This window comes from Corvus hawaiiensis, chromosome 12 (genome assembly GCF_020740725.1).
Source record: "Corvus hawaiiensis isolate bCorHaw1 chromosome 12, bCorHaw1.pri.cur, whole genome shotgun sequence".
Taxonomy (NCBI): Eukaryota; Metazoa; Chordata; class Aves; order Passeriformes; family Corvidae; genus Corvus; species Corvus hawaiiensis.
Genome location: NC_063224.1, coordinates 13,235,135 through 13,258,812, shown reverse-complemented (window position 1 = coordinate 13,258,812; position 23,678 = coordinate 13,235,135). Strand labels below are relative to the sequence as shown.

General features: G+C 43.2%; 1 protein-coding gene across 4 annotated transcripts in view; it reads right to left on the bottom strand.

The window, feature by feature from the left end:
* ZNF423 (zinc finger protein 423) overlaps positions 1–23,678 on the bottom strand; it is a 230,245-nt gene that overhangs the window by 20,244 nt on the left and 186,323 nt on the right. For all 4 annotated transcript variants that reach the window (XM_048316784.1, XM_048316785.1, XM_048316787.1 and 1 more), the window contains 2 exons: positions 2,976–3,107; positions 1,284–1,399 (listed from right to left, as the gene is read on the bottom strand). In XM_048316784.1, the coding sequence (XP_048172741.1) occupies positions 1,284–1,399; positions 2,976–3,107 (248 nt within the window). The remainder of the gene's footprint in view (positions 1–1,283; positions 1,400–2,975; positions 3,108–23,678) is intronic.

Sequence of the window (23,678 nt, the reverse complement as noted above, 5' to 3'; positions counted from 1 at the left end):
GTATAATCAAAGCTGTCTTTGCAAGCCACTGCTGCCTTCATAAAACGTACATAGTGAGAACACACAAACCCAAAATCTGCTGACTTTATTAAAATATTAACAAGGTATAGTTAAAACTTTTGTACACTTATGCAAATCAGGTCACTAGAACAAGAGAAAGAAGAGATCCCCTGGGAGGAAAAAAAAAATAAAATCAACAAAGTGAAAAGATCAGCCATCCTTCCACAGCATGACAGCACAACACAAGAGGCAGCAGCTTGGGAATTCAGTAAGATAAATAAAAACCCTCCAAAGTTTAAGTAAATTATGGTTTATAAAGCTAATAGATTCAAATGGGCATATGGTACCCTTCTATAAAAGGACTGCCTTTCCCAGGGGATGGGAGTGGTGATTTTAGTGGCCCTCCTGCACAGGTGAGATAGGTGTGAGCAGGCCAGCCAAGGTAGGCAACTCCCCACAAGCTCTGTGGCAGGGCAGGCTCTGGTGTTCCATTGCCCAAAAGGTACCATGCACACACACCATGGAGGTTCAATGTCTGTGGGTTTAGCACTATTTAGGGTATTGGTGGGATTTAACCCCCACCCTCACTGCCATGGTTCCAAGGAGGCCTCTGGGGCCAGGGCCCCGAGCAGCAGCATGTCCAGGTCAGGGTCCAGCCCCTCCAGAAGGATGTGTGCCCTGGGAATGGGTGTGGGCCAAGCACTGGCTCTGTGGAGGCTACAACTGCTGTGGCTGCAGCCCCCAGCGCTGCCAGGGAAAGTAGTGTGTAAGGCCTGGTGTGCAGAGCCACAGCCTGGCAATGTGCTACTGCCTTGGAGGAGCCTCTGCTTGAGCATCATGTCGAGCTGCATCCATGCTTTGCTCTCATACCTCAGTAGGGAAAATTCCTTTACTTATGATTTAGCAGCACAGAAGGGGATGGGGCAGCTACCATTTGCTGAGTCTTTGTATGTTAATCAGTCCCTAAATTATTAATAGAGGAAAAGAAATTATTTACAAGGTGTTTGACGTAGACATGTAAGAATGTAGCAACACTACTGTCAAGAGAAATACTCATAAATCATGATATCTGTCTTGTCTTATTTATTTATTTATTCCAGCCATGCTCAGAGACCCTTTTCTCCTCCAGGCACCCAGGGACGCAGGAGGAGACTGAGAGACTGTTTAAGGGCAGAAGAGACCATACGAAGGTTAGGCACCTTTTCTAAATGCTGCACAAGGGTGATGGTTGCACAGAGAAATCAACAGCTTTAGCTTTGTTTTTACTCCTGTTGTAAACATACCTGAAGCTCTGTTTGAAAGAAGAACTTCTGTGGGCACTGGGAACAGTCATAAATTTTGTCTTCCTGCCCATGGACTGCAAAGATGTGCTGCTGCAGTTTGTTTGCCTGTACAAAAACTGAAACAACACAGTACAGTTAGTTAAGATTGCTTCATATAAGGCACCTCGTCTTGAACTGCACTTCAGAGTCTTTGCAATTGTAACAGGTCCAAGGATATCTGCTAGAGAAGTGCTGATACACTTGGTTCGGCAGAATTTCCTTACAAGTAGTCAATTTAGAGTCTTCAGGCTGACAGTCAGCTTACTTCTAAAAGACTCTACATCCTGTACGGATTTTTGATATTTCACATAAAGCTAACACTGCCCACAGGTAACTGGAAGAACTCAGTCATCAGACCAAAGAGAGGACGTCACTGCTCCCGCGGGAAGCCCTGGGCCCATGGCAGGTGCATCAGATGCATTTTTAATGCAGGACAACTGGGCCAGGAGAGGCCTTGATGGCTGGTATGAAATGCCCAGAACAGCATTTCTGGCAGAAATGTGAATCTGAAAGGGCAGGCTCGCCACAATTTTTAGATCTTTAAAATAGGTTGTCCATTCAATAAGAAAAAGGTTATTGTTTAACATCACAAATATCACGGCATCTGCATTATGATTCTGGATTGACAATTATGCTGACTTCATCAAGGGAAATTTTGAAGTGGAACATATTGAACCACACCTTTAGCTGGTTAAAAAATATTTCTGATTTCATTTTTGTCTCACTTTACATGAATCTGTACATGAAAATGGCTTCTTCCTTCTGCAGAATTTAACACATGCACCCAGAATTTTTTTACAGCATGTTGCAGAAAGGATAAATTACCTCCCAGCTTGCACAATAACCAGTTCCTCAAATCGTGGGCCTAACCCTAAAGAACACAGGTTCACCTTATTCCCATCAAAGTTCAAGGAATTGCAGGTGCTACCATTCCCCTTTTCTGACAACAGGTCCACAGTGGTATCTACATGATCCTTATCTCTCAAACAGATTGGAAATGTAAATGTTAACTACTGTGTTGAAGACAGTATAAAAGGCAGCCTTTTCATGCACCCTGCAGAACCTGGAAAAGCAAGATCACCCATGATCATTTGCACTGATGAGACAGCTTAAATGATCTACACAGAAGGAATACCTAGGAGGCTTTCAGACAGGAGTTAGAAATGTGCCACCATAAGAAAACTGGGCTTGAAGAAACCTCTGAGACAGCAGCTGGCAAAATCATAGAGCTGTACAATTTGGTCATATCAAACCTTTACTCTCCTTTACTCAGCACTGTGAGCAGACCACGAACCACCTGGTCTTTAGAGAGTCCTTGCTCAGGTGAATAAGGGCTTTCAAGAGACAGTCCATCCTTTGCAATTCCCACACTCGGAAACACATAGCACCTTTGAGCCACAAGGCATAATGTAAATGTTTGGAATTGTGGGGGCCATGCAGAGCCCGCTGCATGTGGCAGTGCTGCTTGGTGTCAAACACCACAGAGCTGCTCGTCAGAGCAAGCCCCAGCTTCGGACAGAGGATATTTGAATGTTTCCAAGCACAGTATTTCTTTTTCCCAGGGAAAGGAATACAGTATTTTACAAATCCCCTGAGTGTCATTTCTGGATCTAGCCATGCACGCTGAGGCTTGTCTTGGCCTCCCTGTCTTACCTGTGAAACAAACAGGGCATTTGAATGTGCCTCCCATCCCCTCAAAGCTGTGCTCAATCAGGTGACACAGGAGCTTTGCCGGAGAGTCAAACATCTGGTTACACAGCTTGCACTCATGATTGATGCCTTCCTCTGCAAGGTTCAAATGATACAACTTGTTAGTGACACAGCAGATTAGCGTCGGGGAGGCAGCAGCGGTTGGTGGGGAACGCCTGTGCTGGCACACAGGGCCCCCCGGACCCACAGCCACTGCCCCTGCCCCAGCCCCAGCCCCAGAGCAGGACAAGCTGCTGGCGTTCAGGGGTGCAGCCCCCCCACATTTCGGCTGCTCTGAAAGCGGCTCCGCGCCTGATCCGCCGCGAACCCACGCGGGGCTCCCAGGCTCCCGACAACGCGGCACAACCCTGCCGCAAAGGGAGAGCAGCCCTGCTCTGGGTACAGATTATTAAAGAGTCAAACAGCATCTAAAATTACTTTAATAGTGTGAATTCAACCACCAACACTGACAGAAGACTGAAGTGATGTCTTCACCTCAGAGTACACTGCAAACATACAGGAGAGGAAGGAACTGTTGGAGAATAGCAGGAGCTGAGAGCAGAGTGTCTGTGTAAATTTTTGTATCTCTCGGCTTTTTACAAGGCGAAGAGAGACCACTGAAGGTATTTAAATGTAATTTGAAAGTGTAATTTCCTTGTCATATATCTTAAGTATTGAATACACAGGGTCCATTTTAAATGCCTCTATATTCAAACTGAACTCAGTGAAGTAACAATAATTATTGCTCTTGGTTCAAGCCTACCACTTTTGTAAGATTATATGCTTCTCTGTTCACTGAAGTCTGTGGTTCTGGGTGCAGCTGAGCCTTTTTTTGAGGTACTGAAGCCATGTTAAAGCAATTTTCACACATAAAACTAAACAATCCTTTGGTTTTCTTGAAGGGAGGGAGAGAGTCAGAATTCTAGGAAACATAATACACAATTTAAAAAAAATCAGAAACCACCTAAAATTTTTAACACTGTGACTGGTTTCTGCAAATACTTCCTGAAAATGTGTCTTTCCTTCACTGTGGCAACACATGAACTTCTCATGAAAACATATTTTTAAAACTACATAAATTCTTTCTTTTGTTCTACACTCAGCTTTATTTTTACATCCTCAAATATCAATGACTATTAATTTTCAGTTCCAAGATCACTAAGAAACAACTATATTACTCCTTTAACTAATTCTTGCCAAATACATTTGGATCTTACGAAGAACGTGAGTCCTCAGAAGCACAGTCTTACAGTTGCTTCAAATTAGCTTTTTCTATCTTTAAAGGGCTAAACAGAAGGAAGGTATTGCTTCCTATGAAGCATTTGGTACTATCAGGATCCCAAAGCCCCTGCACAAGGCTTGGACAGTGGAGAGCTGCCCATGCTGCCTCGAGGCCAGGTGGGCTCTGAAACCCATGTGGCAGTGGGTGCTCACGGTGAGTGCTGGCACTGGAGCTGGGTGGGGAAGGGGGAAGCGGCATGGGGAGAAGTAAACAGGTGGGTTGGGAAGGAGATAAAAAGAGAAAAGGAAAGAGCCAGGAACAGAAAGATGAAAGGGCTGGTAGCTCCGTGGCAGCAGCTCTATGAATTCCCCAAGGAGCCACAACCAGGGACTGGGATATTTCTAGGACGCCACGAGGTTTGCAATGCTCTGCTTGTGCAGCCTCCATGGGCGGGCATGTTGCCCTCTCTAATGCACAGGTTTCCATGCCAGGCCCTCTCCCCTTACAGTGGCCTCAGGCTGGATTCTCCCATCAGACCCTTGCCTGAAAAGTTCTGGCTTTGTGTGAATTTTGCAACCTACTCCACAGGGGAGAAGAAGTGGGGAAGGGACATGAGCCTCATGCTGAGCGTGCCCAGCCACACCGCTGTGTACAGCAACCAAATGCTGCAATAAACCCACAGAGGACAAAGCAGGAACTGGGGGGAAAGGAACAAATGCCTTCTACGAATAAATCAGAGAAATCATGTTTGACATTAATTTTCTACCCTCTACATACTGGGTATTTGGAAAAGAGTGATTCATGTACAGCCTATGGTCCTGTGTGAGCACATGTGTTCATAAATACAGATAGACGCATACTGATGACTAGACAGCTGCTCCTTTTCCAGCAGAAATATCTATAATTTGAGTAAAACTAAAAAAAAAAACCAAAAACAAACAATGCTCAGCATTTCAGTTAAAGTATATTCTTACAGGCTTGGTATGTTTAATTAGGCAACAGAGATTGTGTATTTTCTTGGCTGATCCCTGCAGTATTTTAAATAGTTAAACCCATAACAAACAAACTAAAACTAGAATGAAAAATAATAAAACATAATGGGTTCCTGCAGATCTGGAAATTTATCCCACTCGAGGCAAGACCTTTTGATTTGCAAATCCACTTCTGAATTATAAGGCCTTCTCCTCACCGGTGGGGGTTTTTATTCCACTCCCACAGGAGTCCATTATGTATTTCTTGTGTCTATAAAACCATCCAGAAAGAAAAAAAGGGGGAAAAAGTACCATGGTTAGCATGACAAACGTTTCTCTTTTCATGCATGTGCATTCAAAATATGAAAATGCCCAAAGATATAGATAGAATAGCTGCTATAATCACTCTCTCCTCTATGGCATTTTACAGTATATTATTTTACACAGAAACACAGCACATGCATAGGGATACTCAGTCACCTTTGGACAATAACTTCCTTGAATTATATAAGATCATATAGGTACATACAAGGAGGCTTTTTGACAATGCGGTGTGACAGTCAAATGCGTGGTGCTGGGCACTAGCAACAGCAAACATATCATCCTTTCCCTCATTCTTATTCGCCTTTTTTTTTTTCTAGCACGACAAGCATCTACGAGAGACCTACATAACTCAAGTGAATTATGCAGCCCCTCTCATTTGTAAAATAAAATGCAGATTTTTACAGTTTGTTATGCTAGATCTTCTCCCATGTCTTCGTAAGTGTATCTGTGGAGGGATCAGTTGATTACAGGACTAAACGAGCAATGCACGGCAAACAAGAATCTTGGGTTTCTTGCCTTTTTTTTCTGAGCTCAAAATAATAAGCATTAATTTTACACTTCATTTCTCCAAAAAATAATAGGATGTGCTCTTGTTTAAAACAAGCAGGCCTGCTGGATTCTGTCAGGCTGAAACTATGTCAGGCCAAAAGAGGAACAGAGCGCTTTGTGTAAAAGTATCATGGGGAGATGATAGTATCCTGTAATGTTTTCAGTACCTACTTTTGTCTCCAAAAGCATTTGATCCCTGGCAGACACATACTTATTTCCATACTGGTCTTGAGGGAAGCCAGTAGGAATGAGAGCTGATTATCTGAATCCTGAAGGTGAAACCTGGGTGGTGCCCACTGATGTCAAAGGCAGGCATTTGTATAAATTTGGAGGTACATAATTTACTGCCTGTTAGTGAGGATTAGTGGGTTGTGCAGACCCAGCTGAACTGCGGTGGCAGAGCACGTCGCTCATTGTTCCCAAGTTCGGGTGCGTGTGCAGGATAGTTTTAAATATGTTGATAGGGTGTTTAGTAGCACTTGTGCTGCCATCCTGCCCATTTTAGAGTGGGAATATGCTTCTCCATAAAGCTATTTCTGCTGCAGCAATGTGCATTTAATACATATTACAATGAGTCTCTAAGCCTCTAAGAGAACCAACACCAGCAGCCTCCTGGCGAGGATGCAGTATAATTAATAATGCTGTATTAAACCCATTTACTGTATCAGCTGCATTCCTAATTATAACTATATTAATGGCAATGTAAAAGTACACGTTAACACTGTCATGTACCAACATGTTATGACAACAGCAAATAGGAGATTTGAACAGCAAAAATCAAGATGGCATTGTCTTTACTGTTAGTTAAAACTTCTCTCTTCAATTTGATTTAATAAAGCAAAAATTTTCCCTTATGGAATAACTACAATAGTCCTAATTTGAGAGATCATGTAAGACAATCTGATGCTCGTTGCTGACAACAACATGTACATCCCACACTATAGCTTCCCAGACCAGTATAATTCTACTCTACTGCAGCAAATCGAGGCAATAAAGGAGAATTTCTTTCCTTTATTCAGATGTTCACATCCACGAGTTAACCGTGCTTTTAATGAACTTTGAAACACTGTGATTCAGTGTAAAAAAGCATTAATATACTGTGTTCACAGAGAACCTTCTCCTGTCCATTAGATCATAAATTTGGTAGAATTAAATGGGCCATGTGCTCTAATTATGGTAGAAATAAATAGAAATTGGAATGAACACAGGGAAATAAAATGAAAACTGCATGTAACTATTCTGTTTATGCAATTCATTTCCCAGTAAATAAGTAATCAAAGGGAAAAATTTATAATGTAAGAAAAGAAGCAGCTTCCCCAGCATTTTTTCCCATTTGGCTGTGAAGGAGCAAGGGGCTGGAACCAGGATAGGAGGACAGTGATGGACACCCCCTCCAAAAACAAAGCCTGTACAGAACCACTTTGACCCCTCATCTGCCTGGCACCACTCCACCGCTGGTTTTCATTAAAAACAATCCAAGGGTGGAAGTAAAACCCAGGTCTGAGAACACGCTGTAACTGCTCCAAGGGGATGGCAAATCTGCAGATGCTCACACCAGATGAAGACTACGTCTGCTGTACAGTCGACATTTCCTCATCGCCATTGCTGCCTAAGCCCATGACCTGCTACAAAAACCATTTGGAGCACATTGCTCCACTGCATTTTTGCAATCAATCCCAGAGGATGCAGCAGAGCCCCTCCCTTGCCGGCGGGGCAGCTGCGGGATGAGGAGGTGCCGTGCTCTGGCCTGGCGCGGGCCAGCGGCACTGAATCGCTGTGCAGCGCGGGCACCCTGGCCATTAGGCAGCCTGGGCGGTGAAAGGCAGCAGATTGATGGCGTGGCAACAGAAATGTCACCTGGGGAGCTGGGTGCCGTCCTCCCAGGGATGCTGGAGGTCAGTTACTATGGCAACGCCGAATGAGCTCAACCTTGTAACTGACCCTTATCTTTTTTTGATCTGTGGCCCCCTTGGGACCTTGGCTGGAAATCAACTGGAAAATAATCTGGTCACATATCAGAAAGAAAACTATTTATACTTATTTATTTATCCAGGTAGAGCTCATATCTCCCTTTGACAACTCTGCCAGACTAAAGACACCCGTCACATTCCCTCAGCATTTTCAGTGGCTGTGTGGAAACACCCAGCTCTGCACTGTGAGAAACCATGCCAAACCCCCGTGCCACTGCAAAATGCACACACACACAAATTGCCATGGATATCTGTGCTCATGACTCTACTGATATATTGCCAAAATCTTGCCTTGCTTTCAGCCCCCGACTTGCCCGTGTGGATAAACATACACCTACACCCCTTCTTGGATGGTTTAATATTTTATGTTAGTATCCACTAATCATATTCTTTTGTGCTTTATCTCTCTGCTGAAATATGATTCTGCTTTGAAATATATTTATATGATCTAGAATGGCACAACACTGATGTCTTTTATGAGCCGAAGATTGTTTAATAAAATCTTGCATTTCTGCTTCATCCTTATGACAATTTTACTATTATAAGTTTTCAAGGGATATGAGAGCTGTCCACTGTGGTTAGAAACATCACTTTAATGAAAAATGATAACACAGGGGCTTGGATTTTTCTAGAAACTATGTAAGGAATACCAACAAAAATACAGAGTTCCCAACATGCATTTGTATGTAATTTTGGTGGTTTTCCTTACATTTGCCTATTGATAAGACTCATTAAAATCAGTTCTGTTCTTCATAGTTTTCCAAGGGATGGGCAGCCCAGACAAGGGTTTATCAGCACAAAGGGCAATTGCTCTTCTTCAGGTGGGGACTCTCTGGGGAAAAGGGATTTGGGAAATCAGGGAATGTATTAGGAGACAGAAGTCACAGGACTTACTGGTGCTGGAGGAAGTGCCTATGGATTCCTGGTAACAAACTCCAAGGTTACTTGTGATGTACTTCTTCAGGCTCAAAAAGGTATTCTTTCCCATGCTAAATTAGCCTAACCACACAACGGGCTTTAAACGCTTTCATCATCTTAGGGGGCCTCGAGCTCAAAATATGCAGAATTAGATGCCAAATTATTTATAGGGTAGCTTGTAAGTTCACTGCCTCCAGTATATGTCAGTACACTGCAATATTAAAATGACCATCAAAAAGAAGCATGGTCCCAGAGGGACTGGGGATGAGATTGCAGGGCGTTTCCTACTGACTGCAAGTTCCTGCGCTGCTCCAGAGCCCCTGCGCCGCTCCTGGCCACAGGCTGTGTGCTCCCACTGCATTGCATTCCTGAGGGGAAGGCTGAGCCTCACACACTAGAGATGGGGCTGCCAGGCCCAGCTTCATCAACTTAATTTTCAGTTTACAAGAAAAATAAAATCTAAAAGTTCAAAGGAGTTCATGGAGTTGCGCATCATCTATCTCTGACTGCAGAGCCCCAAAGGGACTCGCCTGCAGAGCTTTATTTTAGATTTAGATATTAATCTGGGAAACTGCATAAAGATAATTTATAGAAATGCACTATACTTCAGCACAGTAACTTCACACTTTATCAGCCTTTCTCTGAAGATGCCTTTTTTTAATAGCCTATATTAAAACTTTTTGTGGACTAAAGCCTGATAGGTCTGGCTGCTCCTTCATAACAGTTGATTAAGGAATAATTCCACTGGTTTCCATGCAAAAATGGAAATGCAAAACCCATACAGGAAAAGAAATACATGCTGTCTTTGAGTGTACAACCACACACAGAATTAGCTTTATCCAAACTAATGAACCCCTAGGAACGACTAGAGTTTAGTAAGAATGCCTCATTCTCACATAATTCAACCCAAGTAATGTTTTTCAATGTTTTGAAATACTCACAGTTGTGTTATTTCAAGTTTAATATCAGTACCTGAGGAAAGTGAAGTAATGCAGCCCTGAATCCAGGGCCATGGCCACACAGCCCATTCCCTGCACTATCCTCCCTCATGCCATTGTATCGCTGAAAACTAAATACACTTTATTACTCCTGGTCTCCTCCCTGGGAGCAGCTCCCCGCACTGCTACACAGCAGGAATACATTCATCCTCTCATCCTATTCACAATATCACATTGAAGAGCTCAGACAAACAGCAATAACTAGTATCTACTTGGCATCTATTCTTCTTGTGAAATTAAAAATTAAAATTAAAACATCATTATACTCTTATTAAACATCCCACTGGAATATGCCCATGCTTTAAAAACATCCAAAGCTTTAAACTTACTTTAAATTGTTGTAAAACCCTTTTTTACTCCTTTTACAGGCCTGGCACGTTCCCCAGCCTCAGCACCAGTCCCCCAGAGGCACGAGGTGCCCTCTCCCCACCGCATGCCACCCGGGCCTCCTGCAGTGCCAGTGTGTGGCAACCGTGGTCGCACAGAGGCCCCCAGAGCTGCCAGGACCCTCCAGCCACGAGAAGCCAAAGGTAAAGCCTTCCCTCCCACAGGCAACCTCTCCCCTGCGTGGGTGCGGGGTGGCAGCTGCATCCCACAGCTACTGCTCAAAAGGCATTTGCCTTTCTGCTGGGTGCATTTTTGTGCGCTCAGAGGCAGGTTCCTGAGCTGGGGATGCAAGGCAGGGTGGGCAGCCCCCTGAGCTAACCCAGAACACCTGGGACAGCACACGGTGTTTGTTAAACACACCAACTCCCACTGATGTATATCGCTGATCTTCACATTACCATTTCCCAAGCACACATTGACATGATAGACTTTAAATCTATCGTGTAAATAATCATCAGATTAATGGCCTCTAATAGTATATAATTAACATGACAGGCTACAAGCCAGTTGTTGTCAACTGCACAGAGTAAGAGAAAGGCATAAACCACTCCCATGATGGCATCAGGGAAGCAGAAAAACCGGTAAAGGGAGAAATAGAAACAAAACTCTTAACAAAAAACCCTTCCTAAACATACAATTTGACTGAGAAACACTGAAGGTTCTTTCAGCCATCAAAACATAATAGATGTAAATCCTTCTTTTTTTTTTTTTTTTTTTTGAGTGGGAGGGTAGACTTTTATTTCTGTCAACAAAGAAAAATTCTCTTATCCCTGCATTGGTACAATGCCAGGTGAACTGACATAAGGGGTCTTATTCTGATATTGAAAATTCTGCATAAACATGGAAATATGTATCCAGCAATGTAAACTTTACAGCAGTATCAGCTATGGTCAAATTAAAGATTACATTAGTAGAGATTATGTGGGAAATGGTGCCGTGGGCATAGAGTTAAAAGTGCAATTGAAAACCAAGCATGAGCATTGTTTTTGTGGTAGATCACCAAACACTCAGAGATTGGCCAAATGCTTCACCCCCATAATGCTGGGGCAATTTGCACCATTTACTCAAATAAATACATTTCTTTAAAATATGTATTAATTTTGTTTTCATATTAAGAAACAGTACTCCTAGGGAAAAGTCTCTGGTTAAAAAGCAATCTCTTATGGCATTGTTATCAACTTAAAGACCAAATTTCTTTGAAATACATACAGACAAGCAAAAAACCCAGAAACATCTCTCAGCTTTTTCTTGGAAAATAAAAATTATGGTTACCCAGCTATCTTGACATGAGCATTTAGCACAACCGCGCCAGAGCTTTCTTGTCCATCTGAGGGTTGAACACGTCACAGCCCAGCCCCAGAGAGGCTCCTGTCCCCCACCCCTACTGAGGAGCCTCCTTCACTCCTTCTCCCCAGACTAGGGCTGGAGCTCGGGGACACAAACCAGTTATTGGGGATGACAAAATGAGGTGCCACGACAAACAGAGGGAACCACGGGTGACTAAACAGGGTCTGGCTGGCTAAGATAGGTAACTGATTTTGTATGGCATGGATATATCTCAGAGCTCATTAAGTGCAAATATGCCCAAAAGAATGAACCTCCCCTATGGGAAATATTTTAAATCAGGAGTCCTAGGGTGCAGTAACGCATGATATTCCCTAAGGCAGTCAAAAAGAAGAATCTGCATGAAAACAAGAAAATATCTTAAGCATCTCTGCATTATGCAGACATATATTCTTTTACTGTGGGATTATGCACAAGTAAATGTACGGAGCATCTCCCATTGATGTTGGTGGAATTTCCTTGGTTAACACTCCCCAGTCCAGGTGGAAATCAAACCCTATGGCAGCTTCATGTTGAATAAGAAGAGAAACTGCAACCCAGTGACCTTTTGGAAGAGATCTCGCAGCTGAGCAAGGGCTCTGCATAACACAGACTGTAAAGTTACTCTGGGTAGCGCTCATCTAACAGAGAAACATGGATTACAATACATAAAACCTAATATCAAACTAATAACACCTTTACACGTGTTCTTTGTCCTGCATGTGAGCCAGCCAGCTTGCACGCTTCACATACGATCTGGACAGGCAGCACTGAAGCAGTTGCCCTGAGCTCTGCACAGGAGGAGAGCTCAGGGCCAGCACACACATCCTGTAGAGCTGCAAGGGGCACCAGTGGCAGGGAAACATGGCCAGAAACCTTCTTCTGGGATCCTAAACTCAGCAGACTTTGGCTACCGCCTTGGTAAACAAATTGTTTTCTACTTTACTATGTGAGTAGCTCGGTCAGGCATATATGGCTGTTGGCAGATACTGTCAGTGCACAACATGGCCAGCTTGTAGGGGTTTTTTTGGGTTTTTTTTAAACACATTTTCTTCATTTTATATGTCATTAGCTTTTTAATCCATTAGGGAAAGCCATGTGCAAACTCTCACGCTGTAGACAGACTCCGGAGAACATATGTGGGCTGTGACAGAAGACTTAGCATAAAAGATAAGGAAAGTCTGTATTTTTGGATAAATAAAGGGATCTGGAAGAGCCAGTCCTACAGTGGTGCCGAAGCAGACCTCTTCCAGCCACCTGAAAGTGTGAGCACGCCACGGTATTAAAACGCAATGACATCCAGGAGGCTCTGATGGCTCACTAACAGCAGGAGTCCTACACAGCTATTTTTGCTTAAACTCACCCAGATCTCAGGCTCATGGCATTGTAAAGGTTTCCCAGGCTCTCTGCAACTCCTCTCATTCTTAGAAGTTACATTTAAAAAAAAATAAAATTAAATAAAAAAATACCAAGCCCCAGGCCTCTGCCCAAAATGAAGCATTAAGATGTTCCCAGCAGGATGGTGCATTCAGGGTGTGCACGGTAAAGACTGGAGCCATGCAGAGGTGGCTGAGATGACTTGGAAAGATCCAAAGGTGTAGTTGGATTGCTGTAGAGAAAGGCCTGATGTGCAATCATTGAACTTGAAAGAGACTTAGGGGTATCCACCTAATAAGTCCACATGAGAAGAACCATTTCCACAGCCCTGCAAAAGTTACTGAGAAAGAATGAAAAATGAGAGGAAAGATCAAGCTGCTTTTCAGCTGTGCCCTCAAATAAAATAAGATTCTTAATCAAGCCATCATGGAGTCCCTGCTTCAACCAAAACGGTTTCTCTCTGTCAGAGACCTGCTACCCACCATTTTATTATTTTTTTTGTGAGTTCTTATTTTAACCTCAGATTCAACAATCGGCATTAAGAAGTCGGCATTTGCTCCTATCACCCCAGAGACGTAGGGAAGATACAACCGTATATATGCAAAATAGGTATGAACTCTGATAACAAGACTTTGCCTGTAGGCAAAAATTGACTTTTTAAATGGCAGCCACTATAATAATGTTAGCCTAAGACCGACCCTTGCAGGATTTTCCTCTGCTTAGTAAAAACAAGGTACACATTGACAGGAAAAGCAAAGAATTTGCATACTGATAATATGAGGAATGTTTTGTGGGAATGGGGGAAAACAAAACCATAAAATAAAAGTAAAAGGTCTGTCCCATTGAACTACAAATACACCTGCTGTACCAGCATGGAGGGGATGAAGTGGCAAGTCTGTAGTCATAGAGGCAAGAAGGTCTGCCAAGATCTGTTCCCTAAAGGTCATTAGTCTCAACTAGCAGCACCTGAAAAGGCCTTGGGATGCCTTCCCCACACAGCTTATCCTTTTGGAAAACTGCCTACAGGTCTAAAGCAATGGTCTAAGGGATGAGTGGTAGATCATGCCTACTGTTTGCATTTCTATTCCTTATGATTACCAACACAAAGTGCATTGCTCACAAGAGGAAGTGCAAGAACAGGGCTTCCTTTCTAATCACACCTGAGGCCACAAACTCTGGCTCCTTGAGGGAGTGCTTTGGGAGACCTGGGATGCCCCGGTGCCACCCATGTTCCTGAGCTGCCCCTGCAGCTGCAGGGAGTGGTGCCAAGGCCACCCAGCCCCAGTGTGACTGGCCACTCCCCCATCATGCACTGGCCCTAGCAGGCTGTGGGGCACATCCCGGGAAGCAGCATGCAGGCAGCGTGGCATGCACAACAGTTGAATCTTTGCAGCTAGATGAGCATCAATTATGCATTGTATCAAAATCCAAAATGCTAAAGCATGAAGCAGGCAATTCAAAGAAACAGCATGAGCAAAGCAAATGCCAAAGAAATGAAAAATATGTCCAAAACTGTGACAGAGCGCTCGGCCACTTTTCACGTAACATCATCAATCGTCTCTCATCGAAGATTTCAAGTACTTGGGAAGAGATGACAAAAATATTCAAAGATACAATATTTGTATTTTGAATGTTAATTTGACACAAAGGAGTGTGCATGAGGGAATGTTTATAATCAGCACTCCAATAAACTCACAAATGACTCTAGTATTTTATAAGCTTGTTAGAAACAAATCACTCCCTTAGCTTATATTTACTTACTGATGAATAATAAAAGGCCTCAATACACAAAGAGTAAATTCAAAATGTTTTCCTCTTGTTTTATCTTCTATGACAATACTGGAACCCTCTCGTTCAGGCTGTGATTCCCAAACATGCCTCTCCTGGTTTTACGGCTAAATATTGATTTCTCGTACAAGTAGAGGCAGCTTTGAACCTTGGTTCCTGCCCCAGCCCCCCTGTAAAACAGATGCCCTCGTCTGGAGCTGAACAGCAGTGGCTGGCCTTGCCCCTGCCCTTGTGCTGCCTGGAGAGATGGTGAAGGGAGCATGTCCACTTGCGCCAATTCACACAGCAGTGAAGGTGCAGTCCGAGTGCTTAGTCTTAGAAGGAAGAGGAGAAGATACATAGGCCTTGCACACCTCCTGGAGAAAAGCACAGGACAGTAGACCAAAAGACTGTAAAAAGAGACTTTGCAATATACTCATAAACCTGCAACAGTCCTGAACAAACACATCAACTGCTTCAGTTGGGCTGCAAAGGCCTGGGTGAGGTGTCAATACAATACAGGCTTCTGTGACCACCCAAATACCCTGCACACTGCTGGTGCAACAGCTCAGCAATTGACCACAGCTGAAAAACCCCTTTAGCCTGTTTAAAACCACCAGGATGTTTTAATGCAATACAAATCATGCTTCAGCAGACAACATAACACCTACACCTTCCAAATGCTATTAGTTATACACCAGCTCAAACCAATAATGCTCTAGTTGAGGGCACAGGAGACTAGTGCTAGCCATGAACCCCTGGCAGTAGCTGTGCTGTGGTACCCACGTGTGTCATGATAGCTGGATTTTAGAAGTAATTGCTACATGGGTCGGCATGCTGGATTCATAAGCGGTAAGTAGCACAAATGGAGGGAAACAAAAGTTGGCAGAACAATGCCTCATTTTTCTAATGTAACTAAGTGCTGAATGGTAATGGGAATTGTGGGGATACTTGTCTTTCTGCTCTTATTTATCCAATAGAAATAATACAGGGATATTCTAATGCAGGTTTTTACTTAATGTACAGTTAAGCATTACACAAACATTTTATTGTGGTCTGTAAAGATGATCTATTTAGAGTAGCCGAAAAAAAATCAAACACTGCATTCAAGCATAAGTGTTTCTGGTAGACACACAAAGGCAGAGCGACTTTGCAAAGTAAATGTAACACAGGCTTTTGTTCTAGATGGCCCTGTTGCTTCATGCATAGGCATCAAACACATCTTCACCAGCCCTTAAAGACAAACCAAATGCTGCCATGGACCAAGCTGGCTGGACACACAGCATCTTTGTAATTGCTTTAAGATGCTGAAGTGAATAAACACGGCCAGGCCTACCCACAGCCCTGGCAACCACTGGTGCTGCAGAGGGTGGGATGTGAACTTGAAGCAGTTTCTGTAACATGCTTGGTGCTGGGAATGGCCTGGTGGTCTTGGCAGGAAGCTGGGAATCACTGCAGTATTGCAGAATACATAACAAAGCTTGCACAACCCCTACTATTAACCATGATTCAGGTGTGCATTGAGCTGATTAAGCAATTAGTCATCACAAACATACAGCTTAGGATTCACATTTCCAGAGAACATTATAAGACGTTTTCATTTCTAAAATTGTTAATAGCAGAGCCATGAGAATATTTTTTTTTTCACCCGTGGACAAGCCATAAAGCACTGTACAGGAATTTACGAAGAAGCGCAACACTGACAAGCGATACACTTTCAAAATAAATCTCCGGGTTCCAAAGCCATGGCCACATGGCACTGCCACTGCAATCCTCCTCAGGGACAGAGACCACCCGTCAGCTCCCTCACCTGCCACTCTGGCCAGCAGCTGAAGCAAAGGGAAGGCTGCAGATGGAGCATCCCAGAGACTCTGCTCCATGGTGTGGGTGAGAGGTCTGATGGGGGAGGACCAGGCAAAGGAAGGCGGAGCACTGCTGTCCCAGAACAATGCTGCTGCCATCCCCGTCACTTCAATACCACTCCTATGGGAAACTGCCCTTGCCATGGGCTTCCCAGCCCTCGCAGGCTGTAACGCAGTACCTCCAGCACGACAGTGGGAGGTGCAGTGCTCTTGGGAGCATTTGTGTTTTAAAAGCAGTGCTGGTGTCTGAAACCCCAACCACTTAAGCCAGTAGCAAAGTTTACAGTCTGTACCCAGGTATCTCTCCAAGGCTGTGTAAAGACCAGCACCTGCAAGCCACCAGGCAAGGGGGGCTACTCAGCCCTCTGCTCTTCATCCTCAGGTGGTGCAGAGGAGTACAGAGGCACAACATCCTTGGGGGAGAATTTCTTACACATTGTTCCAAGATCAGCACTTCGGCCCCCAGAGAGAACAGTGACTAATCCCCAACCACTCAATAAACTTCATGCTAATGGATGGCAGGAAAAAACATACAATTTCTCAGAAAGGAAGATAATTACTGGGGGCATGTGAAATGCTAAAAATGCAGGAAACAAACAACTGAAGGAAAACTCATATAGGACTTGTCAGGGTTTCACAAGGAAAATGCTGTCAATGTGCCACAGTGTGTGTCAGGAACCTCAATGCTCTTCAGTCTGAAGTCACTGGGATTTTCCCTTTGGCCAGGGGCTGCAATTTTAACTCTCTAGGTCCATCTTTGATGTTATTGAAACAGAGACATGAATTTGAAAAGGAAAGAAGTCATATCATGAAGAAAACAGGAAAAATACACTTTTGGGAGGGGAAGGGTCATGGCAGTCTAAATGATTGAGTACAAAAACTATACTGCTCTCCATTTTTACAGAAGTGTCCCAAGTACAGTGCCCTCTAGGATTCTCCTCTAAGTTATCCATTTATTTCTTAAAAGCTTTTCTGGAGAAAATAAGCAGTCCTTATTTCCAGGAATAAAAACAAAACAAACCAATCCTCAGACAGCTGGCAAGATAGGCAGGGCACAGCCTAGGCTCGCTCTGGAGCTGCTCCCTCTGCCTCCATGCCTAGCAGGTGTCTCTGAGGAGGGGAGCACACCAGCTGCTCTCAGCCATGACTGAAGCCAGGCACCTCAGGCATGAGTGGTGACAATCCCAGGGCTTTCTGGCGGGGACTGTCCTGGGCCCAGCACCATCAGCAGTGCTGCGCCACCCCACTGCCTGCACAGAGAGCAAGGGCCAACCCCAGCCCAGGCACTGGGGCCTGGATCACAGGGCAATGTGATGGCAATTTCTAAAGGATCACAAAACCTACAATATCACTTATGCTGTTACTGACAGGTGCTAAAGCCCACCTGTACCACCCTATTCCTGCTACATGCAAATAAAGTCAGAGAAAGAACTTCTCACACCACTCTTTGTGTCATGAGTTGTCCAGTCATCCACTGGCGCATTCCCTGTGCCCGGCTCATCTGGCAGCTGCCAGCTGCCAGCATGGGCAGGGTGGGCAGGTGGGCCCTGCACCTGTGTGTCTGACGTCGGGAACGACATCTGAGCACAGGACCCAGCACAGTGTGCTCACTTACATGTGCTGAGTTGAAATAATTGGGGAGGATTTAAAATGGCATCATCACACCATTTAGTTTCCTTTTGTTTTTCAAAGCACAGGAAGTATTTATCAATAAAGATTTTAAAAAGAATTAATTATCACCATCATGAAGTCAAGCTCCCTGGTGTCTCACTGTCCAGCACCTGCCTGAGTCCTCTCCCCTTTCAGTGAAGTATCTACCATCTCTGCACCATCCTTGTGCTTTGGAGCTCTAAAGCACTATTAAAATCAATTCACTTGGTGTCAAAAGCTCTCTTTCTTCTTGTACCCACCAGTACAGCTGTAGTATTCATCAGATTTTTACCACTAGGATTAATGTTATAAAATGTCACTTGCTACAGTAAAATTTATCAACATTATTATATACCATAGAAACTGCCACCACAGACAAATGCACTACATTAAAATTTTGTCTAGAGCTCCCTAGAGGAAACATTTGCTGCAATTTGTGTAACAGTTTATATATTTATGCTATTTAATGGTACAAAGCAATAATTATGACTTCATTCACTGATAAGCAACAGCATTATATAAATCAGATGCGGATTTAGAACATGCCAGCTTTGTCACTGGCCTACTACTTGTAAATTATGTTGCTGTTAAAAAAAAAAAATCTAAGCAAATATGAGTTAGCAGCAGGAAGCTAATAATGTGCCTCCAGCTGTTCCAGTTAACCTGCAAATGTGGCCATCTGCACCTCAGGAGAAAAAGAAAAGGAGAGATAGAGGGAGGGAGGAAAAGGAGAGAGGAGAGAAGCTCCCATCAATGCCAGCACAAAGCCTAGGCCCTGAGCAGTAGGAATGACCTTGCTCCTCATGACCAGACAAGCACATATTTAAAATCAGAAAAGTTACTAAAGAATAAAGGACCTTTTCTCCCCTAGACCCACAAAAAAAAAAAAAAAAAAAAAAAAAAAAAAAAAAAAAAAAAGAAAGAAAGTCCTTTCCACTGCCTTTTTTCTAGAACAGGCTGTCTTTCATATCTGAGGTTATTATTTACTGCATTGCAGGTCTGTCCAATGAACAGGTTTTTCTTACAACTTCTGCCTTTCATTTCTACTTTTTAACACCTCTTCACAGACCCATCTTGTATTGTTATTTTTTTTTTAGTGGTGGTCATTGTAATAGATTTATTCCTGCTTTAGACAATTTAAAATGGATCTGCAGGGCACAAAGGCTGAACTATCAAACAAGACCAAAATTCTCAGATAGAAAGTCACAGATCTTGCAGTGCACAGCAGCTTCACTCCTACCTTTGGGTTCACGGGGATGAGGTGTCCTTAGGACGTGCAAGTAGTGTTTGCTCAAAGATTATTTTATAAGAGACTTCTGTGGAATCTGGGTCACAAGGAACTGACACAAAATATTCCCTTTGACATTCACCCTCACACTGAAGAGACAGTGGCTGAAAGTGCAGGTCCTGTACATTGTTACACTTTGGTAATCGGACAGCAGTTTAAAACTAACAATTCTCCAAGATCCTTGTTAGCAAGGGCTCCCCCAATACACCTCCTAGAAAAGGATGGTGAAGGCCTCAAAGGATTTTTTTTTTTCTTTTTTAAGGTCTGACTGTAAAACAACGAGCTTAATTCCTGTGAAGGGCATGAGGTCAGAGGGATCAGCACACCTCGCCGGAGCTGCACCGCTCCGCCTCGCCCGCACTCTTACACAGCATCTTTGTACTGCCAATCCACCCCCAGCACCCCAAAAAAGCCTTGTTCTGGCACAGGTTATTGAAGCTGCCGTTGACCTTGTGATGCTTAAACAGACTCAGGGTTATCATCACTCTTAGAGTAAAAAAATCTCATCTTGCCTCTTCCAAAATTAGCAATCCAATTTGTTTCATTGTTTTAGATGCACATCTGTTTGCACCACTTCAACTGTCATAGTTTTGATAAAATTCTTGAAGTACTTAAAGTGCCCAGTATTGAGCCTTGTAGACCCTGATCTCGGCGCTGGGCAATATGAGCTCCTCAGAGCACATCACAGTCACAGAACAGGGGATCTGTATCTGAGCAGTGTTGTATGGACCTGACTACTATTAGATTTTCACCAAGGAAACGTGATTTATCTTCATTCCAATTTTTGTAACTATAACTCCCTCCAATGCTAACTGCATTTACATGGATTTATAATTCACTTGAAAGATTAACTCAGGCATACATAATTTCAAAGAAACAAAAACAATTTTTTGCTTGAAAATACTGAATTTACTTTAAACTGATCAGGTGTGATAATGTTGGGGCACATCTGTTTTTAAAGCCATCTTTAATGTTTTTCTCTATTTAGGAGTTTTGTGGCTCAATGTTGTTTAATATTTTCAAGTGAAACACCTTACCAATCTTTTCCAAACATTTACGCTACACTTTGGGGGTGTTGGTGGATATGATAAAAACTGTGATTTGCAGTAGGTTAAAGAACCAATAGTTGCATGCTGACTCAGTAAGTTACCAGGATATACCCTCTGAATTGTGTTAACCAATGCAAAGTGCCAGCAGTGTGATGTGTCTGCTCAGGCAAAGGCATGAGCCATCTCTCCAGAGGAAAATCAGCTTTCCAGGTAAACCCGTAACTTCATCTGGCCTTTCTAAAATTAAATTAATCTAGAAATTGCCACATCTTTGAAAGCAGCTGAGGTGATGCTCTACTTTTCAATATCAGAATATTCATAACAGCAAACAACATATACAAATTCTTCAAGTGCCATTGAATATCCAAACACAGAGAGACATTTTGTGCATATAGCGCAGTTCTGGTGTTTGACAGAGTTCCATTTAATTACACCAAACCTCAGTTTAGTCCACTGGTGTCTTCAGAGGCAGGTAGCAAGTCAAGCTGGTCAACATCTATGTCAAAATAACTCTGGTCATATGCCCCTGAGTCTTCTTCAAGACTGCCAGGTCATGTTGCACAAACTGCATATCCATGTGTGTAGAGTTCCCAGGTGCTTTAGCTCACAAAGTCTGAATGCTCCTCTCTGATGGGAATCCATGTGTCTACTTCCTGTCCCTATCTGTTCACTGCTCAAAACAGCACCAAAAAAAGAGATCCTAGATGTATGCAAATGACCCATAATCCTCATTTATAAAGAAACCCCTACACATTGCCTTAATGAACTAGGAGGGGTAGTGTCAGATGGATTCTCACATAAGCATGAATAACAGAAGAGAGAAGCAGATGGAAAGGAGCATAAACCCATTAATAAAATATTGTTAAAACACCTTGCTCCAAAATATAAACCTAGACATTTGATTTGTTTAATTTTGTCAGAACATTTCTGTTCCCTTCTGGTGCTAAGATGGGCGATGCCAGCAGAGAATCGTGCACCCTGTGCCAATGAGCAGCCCACATCCCCTGGAGGTGCTCACCAGCACACAATGCCCTCCCGGCCTCTCCTCAGCCACAGGAAATCTCCCTGTTATTTCTCAGCTCTCATTCCTGACAATCCACAGGGTTTCACATAGCACACTAAGAGACCAATGAACAACTCGAGTAAACTCTCCAACTATAGCAAGAAAAAGTGTGACTGGAAAAATTTAACTCCCAATGAGACAGTATGAGAAAGGTCAAAAGACATGGTCAAATGGAAGGCCTTCCAATACCTCCATGGTGTCACAAGCATTTACACAACACATTTACATCATGGAGGTGAATAAATCAAAATTTTTATCACATGCATAAAAGACAGTGCACGTCTGCAAAATGTTTTGGGGGCAATATAGTTAAGGGGAAAATGGCTACAAGCTCATACAAATAATGCTGTGACATTTCTATTCACTCCTTATTGACCTGAACAATCTGATCCAGAATTGTTATGCAAGTGGCAGAAATGCAGAATGAATTTTTAATAGTCCTGTGTGTGAAAGAGAACAAAATTTCATAAAAGATGTTAAAGTGGCTTCCGTAATGCTGGCTTATGTAGCTCTCCACAAAAACAGGCACTTGCAACTGCAACAGTTAATCCTCAGCATTTACAACACATCGTAACTCATTCCTGCTGCATGGAGGAATCCATCTCTCAAATGCAAGTGATCTTGCAATCACAGATGAACTCCAGCACTTAAATACAATGGGATATGTTTCACAGTGTCAGCCCTAATTTTCAGCCTTGACTTTGATTTCCCCTGTCTTGGTGGGTTCCAGGCAGACCCTTGGTGTTACTCTAACGTAGCTTTTTTGCAGTTTTAATATGAATATTGTGTCAAGAAGCTGAGATATTAAGAATGACAATACATTATTATTGCAGCAGGGAAATCTCCAGAGTCCTAGAAGTAGGATTTTGAAAACCACAGTAAAAAATCAATAGCAATCCACAAGAATTCATAAAGGAAATGTGTCAGTCAGCACCTCTGAATACAAATCTTAAATTTTAGCTTAAGCAGACTGGACAAATACAAGTCATTTAAAAGACAGAGGAGGTGAACGCGCCCTAGCTTTTCAGGCTGCAGGAGGGATCCTGTCTTGCTTGGCTGCCCCAGGAAAGCCTGAGATGCCCTTGCCCTTCTCTGCCGGAGCCCCGAGGCCAGCCCCAGCCCCAGCCTGCCTGAGCCAGTGTGTCCCTGGTGGTTGCACGGACAAGGAAGATGCTGCATCCCTGACACTGCCTACACCCAGGCTCCTCCCTCAAAAGCAACCATCCAACAGGATGTAGGGGAAAACCAGCTCATCTGCACTCCCTGATAATTGTGATAAGGAAAAGAAATGCCGAGAACTGTACATGCAAACCTTTGATGCATCACAACCAGACATCTGCTTGCAAGGTAGCTGGCCAGCAAGCTACCTCCAGCAACAGGACTTATTATTGCTTGGGTTTGATTTACATAACCAAAAATATCCATAAAATCAATTAATTAAACACTTCATTTGTATATAGCTAAGTATGTATTAATAAAGTGTTATCAAAGGTTCCTAAACCTCCTCTCGGGAAGAAGCCTGTTTAACTAGCATGGAAAATGGAAAATAGAAGGTATCACATACAGAAATGTCCGTAAGGCGAATGCAAACAGACGGCCTTTGCCATCTCAAGTGTTACCCAGGGACCAGGTACATTGGAACAGGCCTTATTCTCATCATTCAGATCACTTGCCTACACTCTGACTTTGAAAGAAATTTTTGAAAGAAAAAACAACCTGCAAGGTGCTAAAGATGAATGGTCTTGCTCTCTTCAGTAAGAGTTCATAGTGGTGCTCAGAAGGAGAAAAAACCTTTCTCTGGACCTCACTCTCCTGTACAATTTGCACAACAGAAAAACTGGGTTTGATTCACAAAAGAGGTGAAGTTATAAGCAAAGGAAGCACACAAAGATTTGAGTCCAAATCCAGTAAAAGATGTTAAGAGTTGGTAGATGCTCTCAGTACCTTCC